This window comes from Vicia villosa, linkage group LG4 (assembly GCF_029867415.1).
Source record: "Vicia villosa cultivar HV-30 ecotype Madison, WI linkage group LG4, Vvil1.0, whole genome shotgun sequence".
Taxonomy (NCBI): Eukaryota; Viridiplantae; Streptophyta; class Magnoliopsida; order Fabales; family Fabaceae; genus Vicia; species Vicia villosa.
Genome location: NC_081183.1, coordinates 180408724 through 180431726, shown reverse-complemented (window position 1 = coordinate 180431726; position 23003 = coordinate 180408724). Strand labels below are relative to the sequence as shown.

The following is a 23003-nucleotide window of genomic DNA, read 5'->3' as shown; positions in this document are numbered from 1 at the left end:
TAAATATAGATGAAAAATTGTGATAGATTGAAATGGTTGATCACTTATTTATCTTCAAACTACTTTTTAATAACAAATTAAAAATTGTAAAAAAAAATTAAATATGAAATGCAACGGTAAAAAGAATGAGAGGATTTTTGGCTTTGGATGTAGAAGAAAAACAATGAGAGTAGAAGAAAAACAATGAGAGGATTTTTGGCTTTGGATGTCAGATACGACTTACTCAAAGGCATTCAACCTGAGAGGGGCGTGTTGTTGTCTTGTTGAGGTCAAAAGAAAGCAATGAAAGTACCAAATTGATAGATTTAAGATCCTGTATTCGAGGTCAAGGCTCATACCTCCGGAAATTAAATGAAGAAAATAGTTTGTGATTAAGGGTCTGCCTTTTTCAGGTACGAAAGGTACACACCATATGTAGCAATATACACTTAACATACTAATCATACTCAGTAAATGGCAACATGACAACACATACATGTAAATAACATAATTAATAAAAGATAACATATTCCTTCGGTGGACATAGTGGTCCCATCCCAGTGTCCTTGAAACGTTTCTTTTGGGCTTCCCGTGTGTTGGTTGCTAGGCCCAATTGGTTCTTTGATTGGCAATGTAAAGTTGCTATCAGCTAGAGTGTGGTGTAGCATACTTCATCTAAATTATATTGTTTTCACCTGAATTGTGCTGTTGAGTAACAATTATTTGCAATCCGGCTACCTAAAAGGAACCAATGGTATGCATGAGTAACAAACAAAGTAAATAAAAAAGTAGAGAACATAACACACCAAAAACTGTATCCTAACTCTTCGATTAATAAAAACTACAAATAGATATGCATGCTTACAAATACGTGCAACTGCAAACAACAAAAAATTTAGAACCATGCAAATTTGCAAAATGGGTCATTCAACATAATGCAGTTAAAAAAATTATGTTTTCGTGCATCAGTTTTGTAATTACCTCTTAGTAACAAATAGCCTTTTTCTTCAATCGGCTTTTTGTTACGTCAAATTGGCCAACGCCTGGCAGTGGTACATATGATAGTTTACTGTCATTTCTTACATTATCTCCATGTAGTAGTGAAGCATCACTTTTTCCAATTGCTCCTTCTAAACAATATAAAATGGTTATGACTACTGGGATTAATGCAAATATGAATAAATTAAATGTTTTCTTAGACAGAAACGAAGCATGGAGCATGAAGCACAAACAAATCCATAACTTCCATTCCTCATTAAGTTGAGAGAATAAGAAAAAACAAGATACAACAAAATGATAGCTTTGAAAATTGAATTAGCAAATTCCATTATGTTTCTTAAAAAAATAATAATTCAAAGTAGGTACTACTCTACATTCCAACGGGACTAACTGTCATTGTTGAGGCGGTGCCTGACAAATGAAGTGAAAGCTAACCTAACATAATGATGGTTTGATGTTAAAGGTTTAAGTAAAAGAAAGATAAACTTACATATTTGGGTGCATGGTTAATGCACTTCTTTCTATTCCTCTTTTAAGGAATAAGCACACTTTGCCCCAAAAACTTGATTTTGCATAGGATTAAGCTTATGAGAGTGTCCTCTCTGCTGTTTTGCTCATGGTTGCTTCAATGATGTTACCTCCCCTGTTCTGACATGCGTAGACGTGCCAGCCTGGCGGTATTTTGAACATTTCATGTTTCTTGTCGTATATGAATGGGAAGGTTGCTAGTCTCCGTCCAAATTGTATTCCCTCTCCATACACTAAAAAGTTCTTTTTCTGTAAAAGTAAAATAAAAATTTATGAACATTTCATTAGAAATCATTCTATATTCTAACACATTTTCACGAGGTCAAACATCAAATATTTCAGGGACAGCCAAAACCTTTTAATTCATCAGCATATGGTATATATATGTTTCTGTTTGGGAAATTGCTCCAGAATCGGAAAACTCAGAAATAATTGAACAGGTAGGTTCATCTTAGTTTGTTTTACCGTGCGGCGCTCATATGTGTATTTAGAGTGAAGCTTACCAAAATTGTATTTGAAGTTCTATATGGTTAGGTTCAGTATCAATTATCAAATAAGCCATTCATTCTAAAGGTTGATCAAAGCATTCTCATCAATAGTTTTGCCTCTTCTAAAGTGAACAATTCACTTTATAGAGTAAAGTGAGTGATTTCAAACTATTGAAGAGCAAACTAATGGTTGATATTATATGCACATACATATCAAATCATGGGTAGCTCTGATTTTCTCACTTTACCAACTATTCACTATAGAGGAGTAAAATCTCCCATTAATACTAATACTATACTCCTATATACACTGCATGTAATTTGTCACTATAGATCAACTTTAGAAATAAAATAAAATTGGTTGCATTTGCTCCTGGCCAAACTCGGCCTACATTCCCATGAGACAGAAGTACAAAGTTCATACTTGGCATAAAGAAATTTCCGAAACCAAAAAAGACACGATGACAGATGAAGGAAGATTAGAAAAGATGAAAACTAAAGCTTGAAGCTTATAATACTACTAGTTTGAGTTATCTATGGTTCCTTTATCAATTAGACGGTTGTTAAACCTTCCTAAATGCAATTTATCCAGAATCAAAGAACTAATAAATTCAATAGTGCTAAACATAATACACAAATCTAGAAAAATGTTTTCAACCAAAAATCCGCTTCATTAAGTTTTAGGGTACATATTTATCAAGTAGACTGAGACAGATGCAATCATCTCAATGAAAATAAATGAAGGTCTGATAAAATATCAACACTGACCTGGAGAGTTCATTAGCCATAAGTGCCACAATCTGAGAACATCCGGCATTTGAATGAAAAGTCGGAATTTTAGAAAAATAGCGACTTTCAGGGAAACATGGACGTCTTTCCCAGAACATCAAACTCAAAGTCATAAGCCTGATAGGGGCTTTAGCCACAATTACTATCTTGTTTACTTTCCAGCCAGTCTTGATAAAAGTTAAATGCCTTGATTGGTTCCCCCAATTTGCAGTACATATTAAAAAGAATCTGAACTGGAACATGATCACTCAATAAACCAGATTTCAGTATTCTAGCATAAAGCTCTTCTGCATCTTTAGTGTTACCTCTAATACAAAACCCCCTAATAAATTCAGTATAAGTTATTAAATCTGGTTCACAGCCCTTCTCCAACATCTCATCATATAGTTGACGAGCTAAATCGATATCTCCTATATCACAAGCACCACCAATCAACAAGTTATATGTAACCACATCAGGACGAAGACCTTTTGCAGGCATCTCTTCCTTCAGATATCGAGCATCATGGATATTTCCACTCTTCAACTGTGCAAGAATTAAAGCATTATAAGTAAATACATTAGGGAGAACACCAAAAGCCAACATCAGATCTCTTGTAAAAAAAGCATTTCTAAGATCTTCGCATCTTCCATAAAAGTCAATTATTAGGTTCCATACAATAGGCTTGGGCACCATAAAATTATTTAACATACACAAAAGCAAGTCTTTTGCTCTCACAATGTCTCCATTCAAACAAAGGCCTTGAATCATAATCCTGTATGAAATTTGATCAGGCATAATTCCCATTTTAGACATAACTCCAAGAATATAGCCAGCTTCACTAATTTTTCCCTCTTTGGATAGAGCACCAATAAGAATATTATAAGTAAAAACATCAGGAGTGAAACCATTCTTAAGCATCTCACATGCATACCCATATGCATGATTCACCTGCTGATTCAGGCAGAGTCCATTGAGAAGAACATTATAAGCAACAACATCTACTCTTGTACACTTTTGAATCATTTCATTCCAAAGACCAAGAGCCCGATTACTTTCCCCATTCTTAAAGTACTTATCCATAAATATAGTTGAGGCAACTAAATCAGGAATAACTTTGCCATTATCATCACTTAGTATTTCTTCAAGCATCTTTCTAGCTTTTGTCAGAAGACCTTTCTCACACAACGCATGTACAAGAATGTTACAAGTAACCTTGTTTGGCTGAATACCAGTATTGGACATAGTTGTGAACAGATCCAATGCTTTTTTTATACTATTTACAGCACAATAGCCCTTCATTAAAGTGTTGTAAGTGGCACAGCTGGGACGAGGACCAGATTCAGACATCTCTCTAACAAGCCAACCTGCCTTCTCCATAAGACCAAATTTGCATAGCCCATTTACAATATGGTTGTGGGTATACACATCAGGGAGAATACCTGTTTGAGCCATACTTCTCCGAAGCCTTAGGGCAGCTACCAATTTCCCTTCCAAGCACAAAAACCTAATGGTGGCTGCATTTTTAGCATTGTTACATTCACATGCATATCCCTGTAGACCTATCTTTACCAAAGATATATTTTCCCTGCAATATTCATGTAATAACCAAAAGTGTCATTCGGTTCAGAATCTGTAACATCTTTCTTCTGAAAATGCGGATGACATCAAAGCTAACCTCATAATCTTCAGACGCTCTAGACTAGATATTAGCATAGTATCCAACACATTGAAAACAGCATGTTGGCCCTTCTTCTCACCACCAAAACTCTTGTCATTCTGCGAACAATCTTGAGCGTTTAGTTGGCATTTTCTCTCAAAACCGTCTTCACGTAAAATCCTACAACCAACCATTAAGAAGCCCAAAATCAACAACCACGACAAAAATCAAATCTAAGGTCGAACCTCAGAAAGGTGTGCCTGGAGTCACGGTAAAATATGATAGAATTGACTACTTCAAATCAAAATTAACTTCCATTCCAAAGTAAGACTAAATGTGATAAAATTAGCTTCTGAATTAAGTTGAAAAACCTACACCAATTTCAAGTCCAACTTACTTCTGGAATAAAAAAGTCTAAACATAAGGTTATAACGAAATGATTCGTACAAAATAAACTAGATTGATCACATTTGTCGAATGATCAAACCAATTACCAACCACAGACACTTACGCCCTATTTGAATAAAGTAAACAACTTAATTAAACATTTATATCATAAACGCTCATCACATAAGTGCTCATGTATAAGCTATTTCTATAACAAAAGATAAAAAATTCAAATTGCTTTCAATATATATAAACTGTTTTCATAAGCTATTGCAACGAGCTTATGGAACTGGTCTGAAAACAAGTTAAGGAAATGTCATAAGCTGTTTTGTTAAGCTCAACCAAACAGTCTGAGAACTGTTTATGCCACTATATAGACTATAAGTCAATCCTAACCGATCCTTTAAGTAATACAACTTACATTAAGAGTACATAACATAACTAGGAACAAGATATATAGCTACAAGTTCAAACTCAATTATACACAAATCAAGTTCATATGTGAATTGAAGAAACTACCTGACATGTTTGGCATCTTCGTCCTGGGAGCAGAAAATGTGAGCAAATCGTTGGTTGATAGACTGAATAGTCCGATTCAAATATCTTAGAAAAGAGATATGCGTCGTCATTAGCGTCGTCGGCAACAAATGCTGTTCCCCACAAGCAACAAATAAAATTGCACTCGTTGCCATTCACTCTCAAAGTATTACTCTCTCATATAGAATTTGAAATCACCTGAAAACAAAATAACAAGAATAATGATAACGATACGAACATTAGATTGGTACATTTATGGTGCATATTGAAAAGAAGAGAGAATGAAGAAAGGCGAAGAAACCTATTTGAGAGCATGCATTGGTTGATTGGAAGCGCGCGAGATGATGTTGTGGGAATTGGATTGTGGTAGGTGGCTAGGGTTTCTGCAGCACTTGATTGGTTTTGGATTGAACTTTGCTTTGGGTCAGTTTGGTTTTGTTTTGGATCGATCCCAGTGAGAGTAGCGTAGTAAGGAGATTCCGATGAGGTTTGAATCAATCTTCGGTGCGGCGTTAGTAAAGAGTGTAGCAGAGTGGTGTAACAAAACAGGCTTTCTCTGGGCCTTTTATTTGAGCTTCTGTTTTATAATTTTGGGATGCTGTTTACACCCCTCGTTTGATTAATTAGATTGAATAACATGAAAAGCACTAGCATTATGTTTGACTGAAACAATTATGCTCGCAAGAACTCAAAATAAGAGGAAGATTTGAAGGAACAAAACACAACAAAAGGCAAGGGAGATTGCTACAAAACTATGATGTTGTGGGTGGTATGCTAAATGGTGAAAGGATGGAATTGACATGTCGGTTTGGAAAAAGTCCAAAAAAAAAAAAAAAAAGTAGCGGAATTGACATAGTTAAGGGTACAACGTAAAACATAGACCAACTCGGCAAAAACAAAGTGACGGTAGATGAAGAAAGTTTGCGGGCGTTGCATTTTTTAAGCCTAAAAATGAAAACAAAATTATGTTAATGTATGCACCCGTAAATGCTTGCAAATAAATGTGGCAAGACAAGGTGGACACATTAGAGGGCACTAACCTAAACATTTGGCATGCTCCGCATCTAAATTGTGGGTAAAACGACATGTCAAACGGGTCGGGACTGTTTTACCATCCTTAGTTAGAATAAGAAAAGAATGAGGTCGTATAAGAATAAAATTCTAGACTTTGTTTTGAAACTTTGGAAGTAAAAGAAGACAAAGCTTAAAGAAGGGGTGATAAATGAATACATATTATTGACTTTTTAGAGGTTGTCTAATTCCTCCCATGCCCCTCGTCCCCACCCCAACTCAACCCCTGTTTAATATAACTTTTTAATTCTCTGGACTATAGGGATTTTGTGTTATGAAATAAAATAACCCCGTTAAAGACACCGCCTCTTAAATTCTTCAATTATTTCCACTTGATCTCTTCTTTTTTCAAAGTTTTCACTTACATTATTCTCCAAATTCTCTGACAAAGTCTTATGGAGTAATGGAGTGAAATAGAGAATGCATGTTTTCTCTAATGTTGAGGAAGGTGGCCGATTGAAAATCAAGGATTGGGTAATTGGCAACTATGAATGCCCCAATTTTTTTTCATTGTGTGAATATGAAGACAAAATAACTTATGGTCATGAAAAAAATATGTGATTGTGAAGTTACTAAAGAATAGAATCAAATGTGTTGGAGATCTAATTCAAGAATATTTAAGTGAGGAGGTGAGTGATTAACATAACTTAATTAAGAAATGATTATTTTCTTCTCAGTTTTTCTCACGAAGATGATTAATATGACACAATTATAAATGAAATTTCATTCACGTTGGATTATTATTTGAGGGTGAAGGAATGAAGTACTATTTTTCATTTAACAACAAATATTATTAAGAAATTTATTGTGTGTGTGAAAATTTCAAAATTGTCGATTGAGGATTATGTGCTAACTCAAGTTTAGTGGTGATATAATTGGTAAAAGAGTCAAGGTGGATATATCCATCTTATACTTGTTGAGTGTGTAATCCCTTGTGTCGAAGTAGCATGTTGCTCGACAGAACAAGGGTGCATCAAACTAGTCTAATTGTTTGTCGAAATTGTAGTCGAGTTGTATAGTGTGTTGAAGTGTCGAAACAGGTAGTTTCACACAGGATTTCGACTTAGATCTAAATAGTTATTTTGAGCTTTTATAGTTTTGGGCTTTGGCTTGTGGAGCAAGCTAGCTCGTTATAAATAGAGGGAGTAACCCCTATTTTTGTAATCAACTTGTATTCACATGATTTGCAGTTGCAAGTGAATAAGATTTTTCACAGTTTGTGGACAGAGAGAAACTCTGCAGAAATCATCTTCTTCATCCCCAATTTTGTCAAACCGTGATTCTTTCTTTTATTCAAATTGTGTATCAATAGTAATCTTGATCATCAAGATTGATAGAAATTCACCATAGTTTTTGGTGGATTTCTAACATCTGGTATCAATAGCACTGGCTGAGCTATTCATGGGAAGAAAATCACGACGATAATGAGTCATTCGAATGGGCATTTTCTAGCAAGTCTTTTAGTTATGAAAGTTTATAGCTATGAGAATTGGTGTAAGTAGATGAAGATTGTATTTTGTTGTCAAGATCTTTGGGATCTTGTGAAATAAGGGATATAATGCTTGAAGAAGACACAACAGAAGAAGAAAAGGTTGAACACAAAGAATTTAAGAAGAAGAAGAAGAATTATAAAGCTCTATTTATAATTCATCAATATTTGAGTCCAAACAATTTCAAAAAGGTGAGTGATGTATAATCTGCGAAAGAAGCCTTGGATATTCTAGAAATATCCTTTGGAGATGCATAAAAGGTGAAAGAGGCGAGGTTACAAACTCATAAAAGAACGTATAAATTGCTTCAGATGGAAGAAAGTGAATGCATAATTGATTTCTTCACTAAGGTTACAAAACCGGTGAATTAAATCAAGGTATATGGAGAATTGTTGACATCACAATCAGTTGTGGCAAAGATCTTGAGGCCATTAGCTCCAAAATTCGACCACGTGGTGGTAGCCATAGAAGAGTCGAAAGATTTGTTGAGATTGACAAAGGAAGAGCTTCTAGGGACGCTTGAATCTCATGAACAAAGACTGGTAAAAAGAGCTGCAGGCAAGTCGAAGAGTGATTTGGCTTTGCAAGCGCAATCAACAAATGAAAAGAAAGGCAAAGGAAAGTGGTTCGACAATAGAGGTAGAGGAAGCTAAAACAATTTAACTGGTAGAGAAAACTACCAGGAAAGAATTGTGTCGAATTAGAGAAGACCCCGTATCAAGGCAACCAAAGAGGTGGTGCTGACATGAAGAAGAATAGATGATGTTGATGGTCACAACAAGAGATGAAGAGAGATTCAAGGACCAATGGTACTTTGATTCAGGATGCTCATCACACATTTCTAGAAGGAAAGATTGGTTTGTCAACATAAAACCCTCAATGAAGAATATGGTGAAATTTGCAAATGACAATACTTTTGCAGCTGAAGGTATTATTGATGTACTGATTATGAGGAAAGATGGCAAGAGATCATTAATTTCCAGTGTGTTATACATAACAAGTATAAAAATCAATTTGCTCAGTATAGAGCAGTTGGTTGAAAAGAATTATAAAGTGTCGATCGAAGACAAGAGGGTGAGCATTGTCGATGCAAGAGGAAGATTAATCTTGAAGGCCCCTATGTCTCAGAATAAAACCTTTAAGATCGAATTAAATGTGATGGAGCACAAGTGCATTACAGCTGTAACTAGCAGGGATGAGTGGATATGGAATTATCGACTTGGTCGTCTCAACTTCAAAGACATCTGAGATTTGAAGAGAAGAAATATGGTTTCAGGATTACCAAAAATTGACATTCCCAATGAAATGTGTGAGAAATATGTGCAGACAAAGTAGCATAAGAATGACTTCAGCAAGGATGCAGGAAGTAAGTCGAAGGTTATTCTTGAAATCATATACTCTGATGTATGTGGTCTAATCCAGGTGGATTCGAATGGAGGTAACAAATACTTTGTCACATTCACAAATGATTTTAGTAAAAAAATTATGGACTTACTTGCAAAGTTTAAATTTATGGTCGAAAGACAAAGTGTTCAAAAGATCAAGATTCTAAGGACTGATGGTGGTTGTGAATATGTGTCGAAAGACTTGGACATGTTATATGAAAAATAAGGGACTGTACATGAGGTGGTTCCACCATACACTCCACAGTAGAATGGAACTGCAGAAAAGAAGAATAGGACCATCATGAATATGGTGAGAAGTATGTTGAATGGCAAGCATTTACCCAAAGAGATGTGGGGGGAAGTTGTGTCGACTGCAACATACATTTTGAACAGATGTCTGACGAAGAAGATAGAAGGAATCACACCAGAAGAATGTTGGTCTAGGATTAAACCTAGCTTGAGTCATTTGAATGTGTTTAGATCTAAAGCACATAGGCATGTGCCATATTAGTTGAGAAGAAAACTTGATGAGATATCGAGTCAGATGATAGTAGTATGATATCGTTCGACTGGAGGTTACAAGTTGTTCGACCTAGTGAGCAAGCAAGTAGTGATCAGCAGAGACATGATCTTGGATGAGCTTAAGGAATGGGATTGGACTAAAATTGTCAAGAAAGATTTAGTGAGAATCTTTTGTGAAGAACCAACAAGTGGTGTCAAAAGATACGTTTGAAAAAAAGAAGTGAGAGGTCAAGAAGGCCCAAGCAGGCCTCAAAGAATAAGACACGTGCCTGCAAGATTACAAGAATGTGTGATTGCATGAGATGATGTGGTCGATGATGAAGGTGAGCTGGTACACTATGTTTTCTACGCAGTTGTCGAACCGATCAGTGCAGCTAAGGCATTGAAGGATTAGAAGTGGATGTAAGCAATGAATGAAGAAGTAAAGTCCATCGAATACAACAAAACCTGGACACTTGTCGAGTTGTCTTAAGGCAAGAAGGAAATCAATGTGAAGTGGGTATACAAGGTGAGGTTGAATCCCAAAGGGGAAGTAACTCAAAACAAGGCAAAACTTGTGGCTAAAGGTTTTCTTCAGAAAGAAGGAATCGACCTTGATGAAGTTTTTGCACCTGAAGTGAACAAGTGAACATGGAGTGTATGTAAGAAAAAGCAATAATGAATTGCTTATAATATATCTATATGTCAATGACTTTTTGATAATAGGTAGCTGCAAGAAAGAGATCGAAGACTTCAAAGGATATCTTAGCAAGAAATTCAAAATGTATGATATGAGCAACATTTTATACTTCCTTGACATCAAATTCCACAAGAGTAGTAGAGATTTAATGATGCATCAAAGAAGATATGCATTGGAAATTCTCAAGAGATTTGAGATGGAAGATTGCAATTCGACTTCGACACCTATTGAACCAAGAGTGCAATTGTCGAAAGATTCAAATAAGGATGATGTCGATTCAACCCAATATAAAAGACTTATTGGCACTAATAACTCTTTACCACACGAGGCCTGACTTAGCATATAGTATGGGTATGGTAAGTAAATTCATGCAGAAGCCAAAGGTATCCCATCTAGCAGCAACGAAAAGGATACTAAGGTATTTTAAAGGAACTTTCGACTATGGCAGTCTATTTTCTGCAATTGATAAAGGAAAGTAATGCAAGTTAGTGGGATACATCGACTCAATTTGGTGTAGTGATGTTGAGGATATAAAATCCAAAACTGGCTACGTGTTTATGCTAGGTAGTGCACCGGTTTCTTGGAGTTCGATAAAGAACCAGTAGTGGCATTATCGTCATGTGAACCAAAATACATAGTTACTTCTCTTTGTACATGTCAAGCAACATGGATGGTGAATCTGGTGGAAGAAATTACAGGGAAAAATCATAGAGTAATTACCACGAAGATCGATAACATGTCAGCTATCAATCTGGCGAAGAATCTGCTAGCACATGGTCGAAGAAAGCACATCGAAATGAGGTCTCATTATCTTCGAGAGCAGGTAGCTAAAGGGAAGCTAAATTTGGAACACTACAAAATTGAGAACTAAATTGCATATATCATGATGAAGGGTGTGCAGGTCGAAGGGTTTAGAAGACTAAGAGCTATGATGAATGTAGATAGCTTAGCCACAATGAATTAGGTGGTGTGTTGAGTGTGTAATCCCTTGTGTCAAAGAAGCAAGTTGCTCGACAGAACAAGGGTGTGTCAAACCAGTCTTATTATTTTTCGAAATTGTAGTCGATTTGTATAGTGTGTCGAACTGTCGAAGTAGGTAGCTTCACACAGGATTTCGACTTAGGTCTAAATAGTTATCTTGGGCTTTTATAGTTTTGAATTTTGACTTATGGAACAAGCTAACTCATTATAAATAGAGGGAGTAACCCTTATTTTGTAATCAACTTGTATTCACAAAATTTAGAGTTGCAAGTGAATAAGATTTTCCACAGTTTGTGGGCAGGAAGAAACTCTGCAAAAATCATCTTCTTTTTCCCCAATTTTGTCAAACCCTAATTCTTTCTTTCATTGCTATTGTGTATCGATAGTAATCTTGTTCATCAAGATTGATTTGAAATTCTTCATAAATTTAATTGGATTTCTAACCATACTTATGATGAATAAAGGTTGGTGATAAAAATCCAAATAACCTTTCTAGGTAAATGAGTTTGATAAAACTTAATTATATTTGGAGCAAAACCAATGTTTGTGATTTCAATATTGTATTACTTACTCTGCATTGTAGACTCGTATTTTAGAGAGATTAGTGCAAACATCAAATATGATCAAGTTTTGAAGGCTCACTTTAATATGGATTATAGTGCCTTTTAGTTTTTGCAAATTTTTTTATTTTTTTAAATCAAAATCATCTCTTTAAAATCTCAATCTTATATATACTTTAAAATTATTTTATTTTCAAAACTATGAGAATACGTTACATTTACTTCAACTCTTAAGCTAAGATTGTCACAACCAAAAAAATACATATATGTGAAAAGAAAAATCAACTCAGAAAATTTGCGTTGGGTCACAAGCAAGATATATCTACAACAAGCAAGATATATCTACGAGATACAAAAACAACTGCAAAGTTGATCCTTATAGTTAAGTCAGTTTCATGAAACAAGGAGATATGTATTCAAACAGCCCGACCTTGAATGAAGCTTTTTTTTATCGCTAGCTTTCTTCATTACCTCCTAAATCAACCTCTTCAGATGTGTGCTCGATCTCATGGGTAGCATTTATTGGTGTGACCAAACTGTCAGAAGCACAAATATTATCATTTTTAGCTGCCTCTGCCTCTCCATCATCTGTTTTAGGGGACCTGGTGTTTGTCGAATTAATAGCAGATATGGGCTCAGCTGAATGCTTTGGTTTGTTCAGGGCGTGGCAGTGTGGGCAGTAGTAAGTGATAAATGGGAAATCCTCTCTGCGAGCAAGACCTGAAGAGAAATAAGCAGATAAAGAACACTTTCTCTACCAATCTATTCAAAGACACAGACTTGCTATATATGTATGTCTCTATGCATGTATCAAGTAAGAAAGGTATTGAGTGGAAGGATTAAATATTGATCATTAGACCTTATCATGGTCAAAATCTATTGCTATTAGTAGTGTATTAAAATCCTTCTCGCTAGATGTGGAAAGAAATGAATATTAGGGAAATGCTTGAGTTACAAAGCACTCAAGTGATCTGATTATATACAATCAAGAGAGTAATTACATGATTAAGATTGAAGCTATTTCCTAGGTACACGTATGTAATTTACAAGGCATAGATTCCTAGACCCCTAGATACATGAATAGGCACTTAAATTATATTTCCAATAATTCCAATAATTGGAATAATTCCACTAATTCCAACACTCCCCCTCAAGTTGGTGAATGGATATCAATCATTCCCAACTTGCAAGTCAATTGATTGAAACGATCAGGTGGCAAGCCCTTTGTCAACACATCTGCTAGTTGATGTCCAGAAGGAATATAGGATGTAGCTATTAAACCACTATCTAGTTTTTCCTTAATGAAATGGCGGTCAATTTCTATATGTTTTGTCCTGTCATGCTGAACAGGATTATGAGCAATACTGATTGCTGACTTGTTATCACATAACAACTTCATAGGCCCTTCACATTGTATTTTCAGATCATTTAGAATGATCTTTATCCAGAGTAATTCACAGATTCCTTGTGCCAAAGCCCGAAATTCTGCTTCAGCACTTGATCGAGCCACTACATTTTGTTTCTTACTTCTCCATGTGACAAGATTTCCACACAAGAGGGTGCAAAATCCCGAAGTGGATCTTCTATCACTTATCGATCCTGCATAGTCAGCATCGGTGTAGGCTTCTATAGTTAAGTTTCCGCCTCTTTTGAACAATAGTCCTCTTCCCGGAGTAGTTTTGAGGTATTGTAAAATGCGATCAACCGCTTGTAAGTGTCGCATCCTCGGGTCATGCATAAATTGGCTCACCACACTGACTGCATACGCCAAGTCAGGTCTAGTGTGTGCCAGGTAAATCAACTTCCCAACCAATCTTTGATATTGGATTTTGTCAACTTTGGCACTCTCTTCTTCAAGGCTCAACTTGTGGTTTTGCTCTATAGGAACACTTGAAGGTTTGCATCCTAATTTCCCTGTTTCCTGCAAGAGATCGAGTACATACTTCCTCTGAGAAATGAAAATGCCTTGTTTCGAGTAGGCAACCTCAATTCCCAAGAAGTATTTGAGTTGTCCAAGGTCCTTCATTTCAAATTCTACCGATAGTTTTTCCTGTAGCAATTGTCTCTCTATCAAGTCATCTCCTGTAATAATAATATCATCAACATAGACAAGGAGGATAGTTAATTTTCCTTTTTGTGAGTGCTTGAAAAAAAGAGTGTGATCTCCTTGGCTCTGCTTGTAACCTAAGTATACCATTGCTTTTGTGAATCGTCCAAACCATGCCCTAGGAGACTGTTTTAGTCCATATAAGGCTTTCCTTAATCGACACACCTTATTGGATCCACATGTAGGGCCAAACCCAGGTGGGATCTCCATGTATACTTCTTCTTCTAAGTCTCCATGCAAGAATGCATTTTTGACATCAAATTGATGCAATTCCCATCCGGAGTGAGCAGCAAGAGATAATAATATCCGAACAGTGTTCATTTTTGCAACTGGAGCGAAGGTTTCTTCATAATCTATGCCATAAGTCTGTGTGTATCCTTTGGCCACTAGTCTATCCACTTGCAGCCAACTGGTTTCTTGTCTTTGTGTCTCTCAACAATCTCCCAAGTTCCATTTCTTTCAAGGGCCTTCATCTCCTCATTCATAGCTTGGACCCAATTTTGATCTTTCAATGCCTCTTGAACAGACGATGGAATAATCACAGAGTCAACTGCAGAAATAAAACTCTGATGCTGCAAAGAAAGATTTTTTGTGGAGACAAACTGGGAAATAGGATACTTAGCACAAGATCTTTTCTCTTTTCTTAAAGCAATAGGCAAATCATCTTTATCAGTGTTACAATTTTCAGAACTTTTAAACTCAATAATAGGTGGGTTAATTTCAGTACTTACCTCTGGTTCAAGTGATTGAGGTTGTTTCTGGAATAGGTCGAGTTTACTTCTTCTCTGGTACACCAAGGTTGGTTCGCCAGCCTTAGCTTTTCTGGGAAGGGTTGAAGGTGATGATTCTTCCAAAGAAGGAGGATCCGAACCAGAAGTGGATGACTCTAAGGTAGGAACTAAGGGCTCGGACTCTGATGAGGGTATAGAATTAGGACTCGGAGTGGGAGACTCTTGTAGATCTAGAAACACAGACTCGGACTCAGATTCCAAATCACTAGAATTCCCCCCCTGAAGCTGAGGGTGAGTGAAGTAAGACACATTTTCATGAAACGTGACATCTTTGGAGACAAAGTGCCTCCGACTAGGAGGATGGTAGCATTTGTATCCTTGTTTGTTGGGAGCGTAACCAACAAAGACACATCTGACTGCACGAGGGTCCAACTTACTTCGATTTTGTTTGTGAATATGGACAAATGTTACACAGCCAAACACTCGTGGTTCAAGTTTTGAAATATGAACCGAGGGAAACTGATCAGACAGAAACTGAACAGGACTGATATTACCTAACAGACGAGATGGGACTCGATTAATCAAGTAGGCAGCAGTCAATACTGCTTCCCCCCAATAGGATTTGGGAACAGACATTTGAAAGAGAAGAGCTCGAGTAACTTCAAGTAAGTGACGATTTTTTCTTTCTGCGACTCCATTTTGTTGAGGTGTGTCAACACATGTAAATTCTTGGAGTATTCCATGTTCACTCGAAAATTTTGACAAGACATGATTTGTATATTCTGTGCCATTATCAGAGCGAAGTCTCTTAATGCTTCGTCCAAACTGGGTGTGCACCATATGATAAAATTTAATAAACAGTTGTGGGACTTCAGATTTGTCCTTCATCAAAAAAATCCAAGTGACTCTAGTACAATCATCAATAAACGTAATAAACCATTTTGCACCAGTAACATTAGAATTGGGTGCGGGTCCCCAAACATCAGAGTGAATAAGATTAAAAGGTTCAGTACTTTTATTGCAACTAGGAAGAAAAGAAACCCGATGATGTTTAGCAAACTGACATATATCACAGTTAAATGATTCGACTGCATGATATAAAAATAAAGTTGGAAACATAGACTTAATTAACGAAAATGGGGGGTGTCCAAGACGTTTGTGGAGAAGCCAAATTTGTGCGGCAGATTGGGAAGACTCAGACTTTAAGCAAGAGGACAACACCTTCGGACCATCAGTTTTTCCAGAGATGTAGTACAACCCTTCCTTTTCCTCACATGCCCCAATCACCCGATCCGTTGGAAGATCCTGAAAGACACCATAAGAGGAAAAAAGAGTTACTTTACAGTTATGATCACGGGCAAGTTTATGAGCAGATATAAGATTGTGAGAGAGTTTTGGAACATGCAGCACATTTTTCAATTCAAGAAATGGCTGCAATTGAACATTGCCAGAACCCTCAATGCGAGCAAATGAACCATTAGCAACTGTAATACATCTATTGCTTGTAGAGGGAGTATAAGAAGAGAATAGTGTGGAGTCGGGTGTCATATGGTCAGTGGCACCAGAATCAAGAAGCCAAGCATCTTTGGGAATAGTACCATAGATGCTAAAAGAACGAGAGCATAAACCCTTACCAGTCATTACTAGAGAACAAGATCCAGAGGGCTTACTGAGAGATTCAAGTAGGGACTTCAACCGATTCAAATCATCCGTACTGATAAGAGAGTCATTTTCCACTGTTTTGGAGTTTCCTGTGTCGGGAGACATTGTGGCAGCATGGGCTTGGCTTTGACGTATACCTTTGAAGCCTCCAGAGCGGTTGAGAACTTGATTTTTCCCATGTAACTTGAAGCACCAGTCCTTTGTATGACCTGTCCTTTTGCAATGGTCGCAATAACGATCATCTCTACCAGTCTTACTGGCTGGTTGCTTTCCTGCTATGTTGGCAACAAGGGCAGTACCTTCAGAAGGTTTGTTACCAAGCATGACGTCACGACGACTTTCTTCTCCCCGCACAATGGAGAAAACCTCAGCAAGTGGAGGAAGACGATCCTTGCCTAAAATTTGCACTCTAATGGGGTCATAATCAGAATTCAATCCAGCCAAGAACTCAAAGATTCGATCGGTTTCAATACAAGTATTCAAAGCAATCGTGTCATTGGCGGTTTCCATCTTGAGAGTTTGGTATTGATCCAACTCAATCCAATAACCTTTCATAGTGGCAAAATACTCGGAGACAGTCATGGTTCCTTGTTTAGTATTGAAGATCTTGTTCTTTAGATCAAAGCGGGCAGAGAGGTCCTGTTTCTTAGAGTATGTTTGCATCAGATTCTCCCAAATATCTCGTGCAGTAGGAAGAAACATATACTGACTACTAATTTCTGGAATCATACTATTCCACATCCATGACATGATGAGTGAGTCTTCATTGTCCCAAAGAGTGAAGCCGGGATCGGTGGCAGGGAGTGGGTCACCTTCAATGTGGTTCAATTTTCCCCGACCTTTCAAATTTGCACGCATGAACTGGGCCCAACTGAAATAATTCTTCCCATTGAGTCGATGACTTTGATGCAGAGTTGGTAGCGAGTTAGCCGTCATGAGGTTTGATGATTCAACAAGAGGTGGTGGGGGTGGTGGAGGATTTTGGACACCACCATTATCATTCTCTACCTCCATCTCAATAAGTCAAATTGCTGTAAGTTGGAAAGAAAAAAAAAAAAGACAGCAACAGTATCGCACAAACAAGCCAAAGAGAACTCAAAAAATAAAGATTCGGAAATCAGAGAATAGAACTCTAAAACAGATCGAGAGAAGGCCAATCAACAATTTGTAACAAAGGAGGGTGGCGAAAAAAGGTCGTAGGGAGGCGTGTGGACCACAAGTGTTGGGACGGAAAGAAAAAGGTGGCGGCAAGTGGCGGCGAGTGGGGCAGCGGACGGTGGTGAGATTTTAAAGGGTGGGTCGGAATGTTGTGGTGAGTTTGATGGTGTGGGTGGTGCAACGTAGAGAGATGGATAAGATAATTTCTAGAAAGGGGAAAGAGAAGAGAAAAAAAACGTTGCAATGAAGGCAACAGGGAAAAAAAAGAGAAAAAATAAAAATTAGGGCTGCAATGAAGGCAGCAGTTAACCTGCTCTTGATACCATGTGGAAAGAAATGAATATTAGGGAAATGCTTGAGTTACAAAGCACTCAAGTGATCTGATTATATACAATCAAGAGAGTAATTACATGATTAAGATTGAAGCTATTTCCTAGGTACACGTATGTAATTTACAAGGCATAGATTCCTAGACCCCTAGATACATGAATAGGCACTTAAATTATATTTCCAATAATTCCAATAATTGGAATAATTCCACTAATTCCAACACTAGATATATTACCATATATATACAGAGGAGGCGCATATCAAGTAAAGAGCACAGAAGGTGAAAGAAGCTGGTATTGACTGAAAGATAAATGGGACGGTCAAGATTGGTTATGCTTAAGTTTAACCACCCATGCATAATTTTATGATAAAGATTAATTTCTCTTACCCTTTCATTTTCTGCAATAGATGCAAGAGAACAAAAGCTTGTAAGATTAAACCTATTCCACTTACCATTATGCATATAGCAGTTACCACATATGAGTGCATAAGACTGCTTTGGATCCTCACCAACAAGCAATGCTGCAATTTGAGCAATCCATCCTCCATCATACTTCGTTGAGCTTTGAGGTTGGTGATGCTCAACAACTACAACCTGTTTCTGAATGCGGGTCTGAGTTTGATCAGTTCCCCTAGAAGCAACTAATTGTTGATCGGGAGGATTTGCAGTGGTTGTTCCCAGAGTAGTGGATTGAGCTTGCCCTTGTCTGCGATTCCTAAGTCCACTAGACTGCACAGGTTCAATATTGTTGGTCTTTCCTGTCGGAGCACCAGATTTAGATTCATCTGCCATGTGCAATTTCAAACCTGATTCTGCACCCAACTTGGATGCCAAAACAGTTGCAGCAGCCGCCTTTGCTGCTGGGTCTGTATCATATTTCTACAATCACAAGTAAAATCAAGCACGGTTAGATTAAGAATACAAAGCATAAGAAATCTCATTGAAATCAGGCACGAGTTTAAAAATATATATGGTATACGGGTCTTTTTTTAAAAGGTCCTCTGTAGTAAGTTGAATCTAGTACTTATAATGAGGTGGCGGCTGCGGACTGGTGGCATTCCCAGTGAGTGGGCTTCATATTAGCTCAAGGGAAATATTTTCCCTTATTGGGTGGTATCAAGTGATGGGGAGGGAATGTTAGAGGGTCAAAATGTTTGACTTGATTCGTTGATTATAATATGAAATGCCATCATATATTGTTATACTTAAGAACATGAACAGATCAATACAACCCCAAACAAATATTAACTGCTCCAAACAACGAGAAAAACGTGATATTGAAAGCCATGTAACAAGTATCACATCAAACAAACACCTGAATGAGTTGTTGAGTAATGTAATAGTTTGTCTTCTCTTTGAGGTCGTCAATTTTTTCCTTCCTTTCAGCTCTCAGCCTATCGAGAGTTTTCTGGTCCCTGCGATCACCTATTAAAATAACACCTTCATATTAAAAATTCAACCAATATTATTTGCACTTGGCATATCAAACTCTAAATATGGGCTTCCAGTCCAAAAAATTGCACCCATTAAATTGAAAGCTAATGTTGCAAAGTCATCTTTAGAGTTAGGAATTATAGCTTATTACATTGCATAACTGGTGGTACCAAGTTTTTTCGTTCAAATACTGCTCCTTCAAGCACAAATTTATTTACACAGAAGCTTCATTTTAGGTATTTGTCCTAAAGTGCATCATTTTTAGGAGCTTCTAATAAATGTACTAATGACACATAAAGATTCGTCATATATCAACACTATGACAAACCTACACCAAGGCAATCAGTAGTCTTATTACATTGCATAACTGGTGGTACCAAGTTTTTTCGTTCAAATACTGCTCCTTCAAGCACAAATTTATTTACACAGAAGCTTCATTTTAGGTATTTGTCCTAAAGTGCATCATTTTTAGGAGCTTCTAATAAATGTACTAATGATACATAAAGATACGTCATATATCAACACTATGCCAAACCTACACCAAGGCAATCAGTATAATGCATAGAGAAAGAAGTTCGTTTTAAATTCTTGGCAGGAACTTCACTTAAAGCACAAATAACCACGGAAGCTTTACAGAAAATGACGAAGTCAGAAGTATTTCCGAACAGTAAAATACGTCATATATCAACACTATGCCAAACCTCAAATTTAAAAATAACATGGGAAATACAAAATTAATGGTTTTATTGACCTGGATGTCAGACTGCAAATTCTGTAAAACAGTCAACATGATAAATAACTAGTAATCTGATTTATAAAAATAAAAATAAAATTAAACTAACATCTGCAAGATATGTGTATTAATTAGAAATTTCGTGACACATACACATCCTTATGAAGCTTACAAATGTTGAATATGCAGCAGATGAAAATGCAGGCAAAAGAAACATCGGCAAAACTCGAATTGCCCTCATTTTCCAATTCATATCCACAGTTCTTGTTGTCATAATAGCATAAGCTACGGCAATGACCTGAAAATGTTGAAAATGTTTTAAGCAAAAAATATTTTTCCAGCAATCCTAAAAAATAAAACCCTCGGTATAAAAATAATAATGTTATCGTCAAATTTATTTCTGATTTGAAATTTATCTCCTCCTATTACTCTGCCTTGAAAGATAAAAAAAAGGTAAAAAATGACTTACGAGTTGCAAACTCATTGTTGGGTGTCTAGCTACAGATACTTAGAGTCCAAATATACCTTCTCATTTTTGCATATTTTCAAATGTAAATCAAACACAAACTAAAAGATGGCAACAACTCGAATTATTACCATACTAATCAACCACCAAAATCTTACAAAAACCAAAGAGATGAAATGTAAGTATTTTCAGAAGAAAACAAGAGGAGTTTCGTCTTGAATACTCACTATAGTGATATGATCTCATTATTAATCATAATAAGCAGTCGACAATACACCCCTTATCTTATAACTCAATTTTATAAAGGTGAACTAAACACAGCCTAAACTCCAAATATTATTCCAAGATCATATCAGAGTCTAAAAACCTATCAATAAACACGGAATTGCGGCCAACGGCCAACCGAAAGCATTGATAGCTGGCACAAAATTGGCATGCTACAACACTTTTACCATAGAATTTAACTATAATCTATCTATAGCGAATTTTTTGGACTGGTGCAAGAATAATGAATAAATAACTAACAAACACTGAAAACAATTAATAATAATTAATAGCTAGAGTAAAAATCGGAATGAAAAATATACCTCAAACAAAACCGAAAAAATAATAATATGGCGAGAAGCTCGCCTCCACGAACGGGATCTCTTGTTCATCCTACTCATAACCGAAGATTCTTCCTTAGAAATACTCTGAAGCCTTTTCTCCAAATTATCTCTATTAGACCTAAACACAAAATTCCAAATTCGAGAAAATAAACCTTTACGCTTCTTCTTTCCGTCTTCACGAGTAGAAGAATCAACAGTGTCACTCGTCTTCTCTTTCTTCTCACCACCACCACCGCCGCCGCTAGTAACCGCCTTCTCTTCCGCCATTACCGCCGTCGTTCTCGAAACGCGGCGTTAGATTCGTGAATAACGGAATCGAAGAGAGAAAAGTAAGTTGAAAATGAAAGCGCGTTGAATTGGATCGCGGAGAGGAAGTGAAGTTCGATCTGAGAAGGTTCGAGAAGGTTAGGTTTCGTCACGCGCGAGTGTGTGACCGAGTTGACAAATTACGAAGGTGTAGTGAAAAAATGGGACGAGGGAAGAAACCATGAAGCGTAACCATCTGGATTCGGATTTAATTGGGGTTTTCGTTAACTTTTCAAGGTTTTTTATTTTTATTTTTTTTATATCTTAGTATTCTATTATTATTTGTTATTTTTATTTGTCTTTAACCCTTTAAGAAAATCTCTTCTTGAGTTCTTGGTCAACATGTTAAAAAAATTAGAATATTATAAGCATATAAACCTGACTACTATAGTTTATTTTAGTCTTAAAGTTAAAGTTTTCAGCTGCATATATTTGATTAATTTAAATCACTTTCCAATTCAAATCAATGGAATCAGCTTGAATTAATTTAATTCGAGCAGAAGAAACAGATCAATTTGTCTTCACAGGGTAGTTTTCCATTCCATACTAAAATGTTTAATTAGGTGTGAATTTTTAAACGATTTTGACATTTTTATTAGATATTAAGTGTACCGTGTCACGATAAATTATTTAACAAAAAATGTTAATTAAATCATTCTTTTATATGAGCTCACGTCCAAAAACTTATATGTTCACATTTTTATATTTATAAAATAAGAGTAGGTGTTATATATATATATATATATATATATATATATATATATATATATATATATATATATATATATATATATATATATATATATATATAATCAAGGCTTAAATAATCCGTTGATCTAGGTAAGCTAGCGTGTTTTTTATTTTCATTCGTGTATTTTTTTTTTTTGGAAATGATCCCTCATTGTTAAGACTTTTTGGTTTTATTCCTTAAAGTTAAAATTCGAAGAAAAGTTTGTAGAAAATATGCAAATTTTTCGACGGATTTTAATTTAAGGGACTAAATAAAAAAATCAATATTTAAAGATTTTATTCAAAAAAAAAATACATGATCGAAAATCAAAAACACGGTAACTTACAGGGACCATATGACTATTTAAATATATAATAAAGTGAAGACTCATTTTGGTCCCTCACAAAAATTACCCAACCCAATTTAGTCCTTCACAAAAAAAAGGACCTGATTTAATCTCTTATAAAATTTAACCGGATCATATTAGTCCTTCTGTTAATATTTTTTTCAAACCAGTTTTTTTCATACTTTTAAACCGTAACCTGACTGCCATGTTGGCGTTTAATTTTTATTTTTCATTTTTTAAATACAAAATTAATTTTTAATTATAATTTCATTTTTAAACAATTCTGATTTAATAATATCAAAAAAGTCAAAATTATTTCTTATAAGTGATCGAACCCAAGACTTATAAACAATATAT

General features: G+C 36.0%; 2 protein-coding genes across 2 annotated transcripts; both read right to left on the bottom strand.

The window, feature by feature from the left end:
- Window positions 1–347: 347 nt before the first annotated feature.
- On the bottom strand, window positions 348–6069 carry LOC131596220 (pentatricopeptide repeat-containing protein At5g24830). The gene is made up of 7 exons (XM_058868824.1): window positions 5648–6069; window positions 5329–5544; window positions 4441–4602; window positions 2763–4350; window positions 1469–1755; window positions 961–1109; window positions 348–717 (listed from the first exon to the last, which is right to left on the bottom strand). The coding sequence occupies exons 2-4, from the start codon at window positions 5499–5501 to the stop codon at window positions 2913–2915; spliced, it is 1773 nt and encodes a 590-aa protein (XP_058724807.1). The 5' UTR covers window positions 5502–5544; window positions 5648–6069; the 3' UTR covers window positions 348–717; window positions 961–1109; window positions 1469–1755; window positions 2763–2912.
- Window positions 6070–12299: 6230 nt separating this feature from the next.
- LOC131596219 (uncharacterized protein At2g24330-like) lies at window positions 12300–21793 on the bottom strand. The gene is made up of 5 exons (XM_058868823.1): window positions 21244–21793; window positions 20344–20488; window positions 19339–19448; window positions 18476–18902; window positions 12300–12754 (listed from the first exon to the last, which is right to left on the bottom strand). The coding sequence occupies exons 1-5, from the start codon at window positions 21529–21531 to the stop codon at window positions 12489–12491; spliced, it is 1236 nt and encodes a 411-aa protein (XP_058724806.1). The 5' UTR covers window positions 21532–21793; the 3' UTR covers window positions 12300–12488.
- Window positions 21794–23003: the final 1210 nt, after the last annotated feature.